This window comes from Octodon degus, unplaced genomic scaffold (genome assembly GCF_000260255.1).
Source record: "Octodon degus isolate 3935 unplaced genomic scaffold, OctDeg1.0 scaffold00123, whole genome shotgun sequence".
Lineage (NCBI taxonomy): Eukaryota > Metazoa > Chordata > Mammalia > Rodentia > Octodontidae > Octodon > Octodon degus.
Window position 1 is genome coordinate 4,760,991 of NW_004524699.1, and position 8,206 is coordinate 4,769,196.

At 55.4% G+C, this 8,206-nt stretch overlaps 1 protein-coding gene across 1 annotated transcript in view; it reads right to left on the reverse strand.

Moving 5' to 3' along the window:
* The window catches only part of Prrt1b (proline rich transmembrane protein 1B), a 16,492-nt gene extending 11,106 nt beyond the window's left edge, over positions 1-5,386 (reverse strand). Inside the window, exon 1 of the mRNA XM_023700490.1 lies at positions 5,300-5,386. Coding sequence (XP_023556258.1) covers positions 5,300-5,309 — 10 coding nt within the window. The 5' untranslated portion in view covers positions 5,310-5,386. The remainder of the gene's footprint in view (positions 1-5,299) is intronic.
* Positions 5,387-8,206: the final 2,820 nt, after the last annotated feature.

Below are 8,206 nucleotides of genomic sequence, written 5' to 3' on the forward strand. Positions count from 1 at the left end.
TTTTTTTTTTTTTTTTTTAAAGACAGGATCCAGCTATGTAGTTCAGGCTGGCCTTGAACTCATGAGATCCTACTGCCTCCGCCTCCCAAATGCTGGGATGACAGTTTTGTGCTACTGCGTGTGCCTGGATGTCACTCTTTTTAATTATGCTTGGAAGTCCAGTTCCCCTCCTGGGGAGAGATATCTTTACTTTATTTTTTGGTGCCAGGAATTGAACTCAGTACCTTATGCTTGCCAGGCAGGCACCATGCTGCTGAGCTATATCCTCGGCCCTGGGATAAGACATCTTATCTTGCTTGAATACTGTAATATACATACACCCAGGTCAGATATGCTGCCTCCTCCTCCCCCGGAGACAGAGATAGATCCTGAAGGGTGGGGAACTACAGGTAGAGTAGAAGCGGTGAGAGCCGCCCTGGTACAAACACATCTCAAGACCCTACTGCTTTTCCTCACCAGAGACAAAACCCTCTAAAGCCTGAAGTGAAGAGAACAACGTAGGGACACAGGGCTGACCCAAACATTGGAGCCAGCCCTGCAACACTCCGATCTTGGGAATTCAAAACCCAATGGGGAGTGGAGGTTGGCACAGGACCTTAGACTGATGCACGAGGCAGCAGGGCCAAGCCACCCAGTGGCACCTGTCCCGTACACGCTCCCTTCTCAGATCCCACAGGATGCCTTTTTGGTCTTCAGTGTTAGATTTAAGAGATTCTCTCGTTTGCATTCTCTCCATACAGAGTCCCAGTTTCTTTTGGCCTTTGAGAATCCCTATGGCCAGGCTTCTCAGCACCTGGACTGTGCTTCCTCCAGGATTCAGGGACAGTCCCCATCTTCAGGGACAAGTGCTAACCAACACACCACTGTGTGTCTCTCAGGAGAGCTCTGCCTGTGCTGGCTGGATTTTCTAGCAGAGAGAGGTCACAAGGGCTCTATGTCTAAGGCACAACTTCACAGCCTTGAGGTAAAATGCTTGGGCCCTATCGCATCTAAGGGAACCTGAGGCTGGGAGAAGAGGGACCTAAACCAGTTAGTTCCTTCCCGTAGCCCAAGGCCCTAAAACAGCCAAGGGGACTCAGAGGAAATCACAAGATTTTGTTGCCTTTGGACAGCAGGGGGTATGGTGAGGCCGCAGGACTGAGCCTCTGTTAACAGAAAGGAAGCCTAAAACGTAGCCAACCATATTTTTTAACCTGGGAGACCGATTCTCAGATTGAATTCCAGCTGGTGAGGTGGTGCCTGGCCGTAATCCCGGGACCTAGGAGGCTGAGACAGAAGGACCACTGTGAGTTTGAGGCCAGCCTGGGCTACGCAGGGAGTCCAAGGCCAACCTGAACTACATAAGGAGACCCTGTCGCAAAAATAAATAAATATACTGAGGCTGGGGATTTAGCTCAGCAGCACAGCACCTGCCAGGCAAATGGGAGGTCATGAGTTCAATTCGTGGTACCAGAAAAAACAAGAACAAAAAAACCCTTGCGGGGGGCCGGGGAGATGGCTCAGTGGAATAAGCGCTTCCCTGGCAAGTGCAAGGGCCTGAGTTCAATCCCTGGTTCTGCAAAAAAAAAAAAAAAAAAAAAAACACCAAAACCCTTGCATTTCAGAAGCACTGCTTCTGTAAAGCCCCAGAACTGAACCTCCCGACAGGACGCTGCTTCAATAAAGGCAGGGCTTGGCCTTGAGAGCGCTCACAGAGCGCTGAGGATCTGCTCCACACCTGCGCGGTACTGGAGTCACAAACCTGATCCTGTGGCCCGGGGATGGTCCACGCGCCTTAGTGCTGCGGCTGCCTTAGCTCCCCGGTACCAGGGTCATCCAGCTGACTTTGGACAAAGATCTCTGCACACACGCCTCCCAGTGTCACAGGGCTTGTTTACCCCACAGGGAGCTCATGGCCATCAGACACCCGACTTCTTCTCTAACAGGTGCTGCTTGTGAGAAGGACCAACCATTCGAATAAAGTCATGCTCCTCCTTAAGCCCTGCCATCTTTCTACCAGCAAAGGAAGAAACTGAGGCTGAGAGACATGACTGCAAACAGGTAACTCAGCGGAGGAGGTGGGCGAGGCCCTGCCTTGACCCTGCTCCGTGACGGCAGTTCCTTCATGAAAAATGGAACAAGAGAGACGGGTAGGTGGCAGTGGCTGCATCAGCTCTGAGCAGCGCTTGGCAACTCGGTGAAGGACAGACAGTCAGCATTCATGCTGATGGCTGTAGGACCCCGTAGGGGAAAGGCCCCTCGTGCTGGGAACAGAGGACTCACTCCTCCTCACCTTGGCCTCGCTACTGCATACACGGGATGGGCTCGCCTGAGCAGCGTACCCACACTGTGACCACAGGTGGGGACTGGCTAGCAACGGATCATCCTACTCACCTGAGATTAGACGGGAGCCCCCAGGGGCACTTGCTGGCCCTGTGGAACAGATCTGTGGCCCTGCCTACCCCCCTCGGATGGTAGGGAGATGCGCGCTGGGACTTGTGTGGTTACAAGGCGGGAACGTCCACAGCATCGACAAGCCAGCGAACTGACCTCTTCCGAGGCCCCAATGGCCTAGCAGTGTGTCTCGCTGGTGTGACCACTCACCTTCTATCTTCGTGCCTTCCTTAGGGTTAGAGGATGTCATGCAACGTGCCCAGGCCTTGCCTAACGATATGCAGCCGGCCTTAGAGGGAGCGTTGACTGGTGCTCTCCCTCCAGGATGGAGAGGCAAGCCATCCTCCAAAATGGGATGGCACGGGACATCCTCACAGCAGCGTCAGGGCACTGGCGTGGGTGTAACAGCTGACTGCTCTGGGAACATTCCTGGTCCTTCAGCTAAAATCTCAGGGGCCCTTCAAGACGTTAGACCACAGTGGCCGCGGAGACAGCTCAGCGGTCTAAGTGCCTGCCTAGGGGAGTGCAAGGACCTGGGTTCGTAGCGGCACACACCCACAATCCCAGAACTGGGGAGGCTGAAATGGGGGTCACTATGAGTCCGAGCTGCATGGTGAGACCCTATACCAACTGCATAAAAGTAAAAATTTTAAAAAAGGGGCCGGGGAAATGGCTCAGTGGAATAAGTGCTTCCCTGGCAAGCGCAAGGGCCTGAGTTCAATCCCCGGTTCCGCAAAATAAATAAATAAGATATTAGACAACAGCTTAATGCCAAGTGAGATTCTGAAATCTCCTGGACCTTCTCCTTACCTTCTTTGTGGAAGGCTATGACTAGCTCTGAACATTTGTTGGCTGTATTCACGATAGTGTTACTGATCTTATTGTTTGGCCCATGCACACTAAACCGTTTCTTTGGCCTTATCTCCTTCAGACTTAAAGCCATCCGCCTACGCAAGACCGGAACACCTGGCGTCTATGGAGGGCCTTTAGGTAGACCCTGCATGGAGCACCTGACCGCAGCTACGACCCCCCTTCACGCCGAAGTAGCCAGAACAGTCATCTCCTCTCACCCTCCACAGGACTCAGGAATACCTCCTCAGGGAGCAGAATGTTACAGACAGCTCAGTTAGGTAGAGATAGTCTCGGCAGTCAGGCAGGGCTGGACCCTTGAGGGACTCGGCGCAGAGGATGAGGACACGTCACCACCGTGGCCAGAGGCGCATCCGGACGAGGCCAGAGCTCAGCATAACGACGGAAGGACCAGGCCTGCTGGCCTCCCCAGAAGAAGCAACGCACTAGCACTGGTATCGCCTGGGCCAGTAAGTCTAGCCCAGTCTAGCATCGGTCCACCCAGGCGGTGACCAGGACCTCCCAACTCATCTCTCCAGAAAGGGCCGCTGGCCTTGCCACAGGCGCCTGCTGCGTGACTGCTTCCCCGCGGGCTCCACCTTACCTGCGTGGCCACCACTGGTGTCCTGTTGGTTGATCACAGTGTAGTACCCACCTGGTGATGCTGCTCTGTAAAATTTCCTATGACAAGTGGTATCCCTGGAGACCCACTTGGGCACCCCATGCCTCTCAGGAGCTCTGTCTCTCAGAAATTACTTCCTACTCTGAACCTCCTTTGTTCCTTAGCATTCATTCCTTGATTTTGGGAAACAGGAACTTGGTGTGCCAGACATCCGGGAGTTGGAACATTTCTCCTATATCGTGTGCAGGTCCTGATATCATGTGGCGGTCCTAGGTCAATTGCCCCCTGGCGAGGTGGACACTCAAGGGGGAACATGCCATGGTCACGGGCAGCCTGCTGGATAGGCCACACGGGACGCACCCAGGGCAGAGGCCCCCAGACCCTGCAGTGTGAGCCTGCCCGTGACTCAGGTTATCCCCAGGAGCTCCGAGAGAGAGAGAGAGAGAGAAAGAGAGAGAGAGAGAGAGAGAGAGAGAGAGAGAGAGAGAGAGAGAGAGAGTTGAAGTGTTTTTAAGATCCTGAGGATGGAAGCCAGGCCTATGTGTGCTTGTGCTCTAGGCAAGGGCTATACTAATGAGCCCCACCTCCGGCCCTTTCTAAATGTTTACGGCAGGATCTCACTAAATCATCCAGGCTAGCCTGGTCCTCCTGCCTCAACTTCCCCAGCTGCTGGGATGCCAGGCTGTGTGCAGCCCAACCACTTCTGTTTTTGTAATCTCCATCTTACAGAGGGAGCTAGGGTTCCCAGTGGGGACTCAAGGACTCAGGTCCCTGGAGAAGGCCAGGCCTCAGGACCAGAAGGCCAAACCTGTGACCCATTTACCATAATAAAATCTGCAGTTTCCCTGGGGCAAGGCAGTGGGGAGGCAGGGCTGCAGGTAAAAGAATCTGTGCTTCTCAGGTTCTCGACACCGGAGCCCAGTGGACACTGCAGCCAGGAGAGGCCAGTGAGGGGACAGGGCAGTTTGGAGGACCCTAGGGTTTGGGCCACCCCTCACCCAGGTACCTTAGAGCTGGGCAGGCGGTACCTGCACACCCACCTGGCTCTCCCACTTGGCAGGGCCTGGGGACAGGGTTGGGGCCTCCCACACTTTGCTCCTGTCTTGTCCCCTTGGTGTCCCCCAAGGCAGGACTCTGGGGATGGGGCTAGGGACCCAGGAGCCCTGGGCAGGAGGTGCCGCCCAGGCCCTGGGTCCCTCCAGGTCCCCCAGTCCCTCTGCGGAATCCGTGTCTCCCTCTTCATCTGCATTCCTGACAGTCCTCCTCTCCCTCCCTGAGGACCTAGCCTGGCCACCGCTGAACAAAGCGGCTGAGGCGGACGTGGCAGGGCCCCCGGCCCCCCACCCCCATGCAGTGCCCAGACTCCCTGGGCCCCAGCTGCCCTGTCCCCTCTGTGGGTCTCAGTGTCCTGTGCTCAGGGTCCCCATTCCCCAGCCCCTTGTCCCGCAGCCCCACCTGTGTCCATGGCGCTCGGCCCTGTCCTGCCGTCTCAGGTGTCCCGGCGTTGCCGCCTGGTTAATAATTCACCCCTGTTTGTCTACAGCCGCGTCTGCAGGTCGGATGCCTGGTTTGGCGGGATCCTGGGCACCACAGAACAGAACAGCGCCAACTGGAGACCAGCAGGGCCTCCCTGAGCTGGGCACCCTGGGCGCCGGGGGAGGGGCAATGCCTTGGCCCCAGGGAACAGGAAGGCTGATGGTGACGAGGAGGGGCGTCTGTGACAGGCAAGCAGGGTCCCGTGGCTGCATCCTCGTGCTTATGGCTGCACCCCACACTAGGAAGGTGCAAACGTCCGTCCTCCTGTGGCATTTCTACAACATGGAACAGTATGCCTGCTGCGCACGGCCGTGCACACCTGTAAGCCTAGGACGTCGCAGGCGGAGGCAGGAAGGCTGCCACACGTTCAAGGCCAGCCTGGCCTAGATAGCGAGGCCATGTCTCTCTTTCTTTCTTCCTTTCTTTCTTTTTGTGGAACCGGGGATAGAACTCGAGCCTTTGCTCTTGCCAGGGAAGCATTATTCTACTGAGCCATCTCCCCGGCCCCGAGGGCATCTCTTTAAAATAAATAAGTAAACAAATAAGCTGCATGGGCCAGGCAGGTGCCATACACCTAAGCCCAGCACTGGAAAGACTGAGGTGGGCAGGTTGCCAGGAATTTGAGTCCAGCCTGGACTAAAAAGCAAGACCCCCCAAAATCATAAAACATGATGAATGTGATCACTATGCATATCTAAGATTTACCAATAAATGTAATAGATTTAAAAAAGCAAGCAAACAAAGCCCCCAAATCAATCAATCAATCAATCAAATAATCAAACAGGTGCACAAGCTTTCCCTGAAATCTAGCAAGGTACAGACTCAAGTAGGGGCCGATGGGGTCACCCCGAAGTGCCAGGGAGACACATGTGACACATCCCTGGGCAGTCCTGGCCACTGACAACCAGCAGGAGGTGGGGGTGGGGTGGCATTTGTGTCCCCAGACAGGGAGAGGACAGGAAGCCTGCAGTTGTGAGGCCAGGCGAGGGATAAAAGATGAAGAGACAGAACCCGCATGGCTCACAGGAGGTGCTGGGGATGCAGACCTGACCAGGGCAGCCACGCCGGGGAAGGGGGACATGCCTCGCCGGGGAAGGGGGGACGTGCCTCGCCAGAGCCCTGCCCACATGGGGCACAGACTGAGCTGCTCCTCGCAGTCCGGAGACCCTGTGCTATTTTTTATTTGGTTTTGTTTATTGAAACAGGGTCTTGATGTGTAGTTCAGGCTGGCCTCAAACTCGTGGAGGGGGGCTGGTGAGATGGCTCAGTGGTCTAAAGCACCTACTTAGAACAAGCTAAGCAAAGCACAGGGACTGTAGTTCAATCCCCCAGCACCACATGCCAGCCAGCCCCGCCCCCTGGTGGGCTGAGCTAGCCACACACACACACACACACACACACACACACACAAAAATAAAAAAAAAAAAAAAACAAACAAACAAGCAAAAAAAACTCGTGGAGGTCTTCCTGCCTCGGTGTCCCATCATGGGACGACAGGCATGCTTCACCACATTTGGCCCAGAAAATCCTACACTAGAAACTGACATTAAAAATAAAATGAGGGGAGTTGGGGAGATGGCTCAGTAGAGTAAGCGCTTGCCTGGCAAGCACAAGGACCTGAGTTCAATCCCTGTTTTTGCAAAAAATAAATAAAAATAAATAAATAAATAAATAAATAAAAGGAGACTGGTGTGGTGATGCATGTCTGTAACCCCACGTACTCAGGAAGCTGAGCTTTGAGTATGGCCTGAGCTCCATACTGAGTTCAAAGCCAGCCTAGGCTGCATAGTGAGACCCTGTCTCAAAAAGAAAAACAAAACAAAACAAAAAAAGAACATAGGAAATCACCCAGGCAAGGTGAACCGTGGCTGTAGCCTCTGCACAGTGGGAGCCTGAGGCAGGAGGCTCCCAATTGCAAGCTCACACTGGAAAACTAGTGATTTACTGAGACCAGATCTCAACATCAAAAATAATAAAGATCTGGGGACGGAGCTCCTGTGATGGCCCTGGGTTCAATCTGCAGTTCTACAAGAAAGAGACAGGAAATAGGAAGACGGTACAATAAACAGCCTGCAGTGAGCAGCTGCGGGCAGACAAGGCATCAGGGCATCAGAAGCCCAGTTCACTCCACGGGGGGCACCTCGAGGCACAGACCTTACTTTGGGATCCAGGAAAGAGGCAGAGTGATGCCTGCACTAGTCAGGGCCTCAGCAAGGTGAATCTGAACCCCATGTCACTCATGCCTGGCTCCTGGCCCACCGCAGGTCCTTCAGCATAGGGGACAGCTCGGGGGCCCGGGGGCCCGCAGGCCACCCCGGCGGCTCCAGCTCCCTTCACGGGGCTCCCTGGTTGCGGGGCTCAAGAGGCCAAGCAGGACCCTGTCCTGATGAGAGTACTGGAACAGCCTCACATGCCAGCGTCAGCACGGGCCAGGGTAGGCGGGGGTGGGCAGCATTCTGCCCTTGGGCACGTTTTGGGGACAGGTGATAGGGCCACCCCACTCCTCTCTCTGACTCAGGTCAGCCCTAGGGCTGGGGAGTCTGCGGACACCCCGGTGCCTTCTGGGCATGCACTGCCAGCCGAACCCAGCCTCCTCTGATGGCACCACCTGCCCTGATGGGGGGATGGGTGGGGACTGGGAGCCACGAGGCAAGCGCTCCAGAGAGGTGCGCTGGGAACTTGGACTGCCCGGGAGGAGGACAGTGGCCTCAAGAGCACGTGGGGGTCGGGGTGCGGACAGGAGCAGGAATCAGGCCCCGGAGGGCACAAGGCTGCGGAGCAGAGGCCGGAGGAGACCCTCCCGCCTCGTCCTCCGGGCCAACTGCC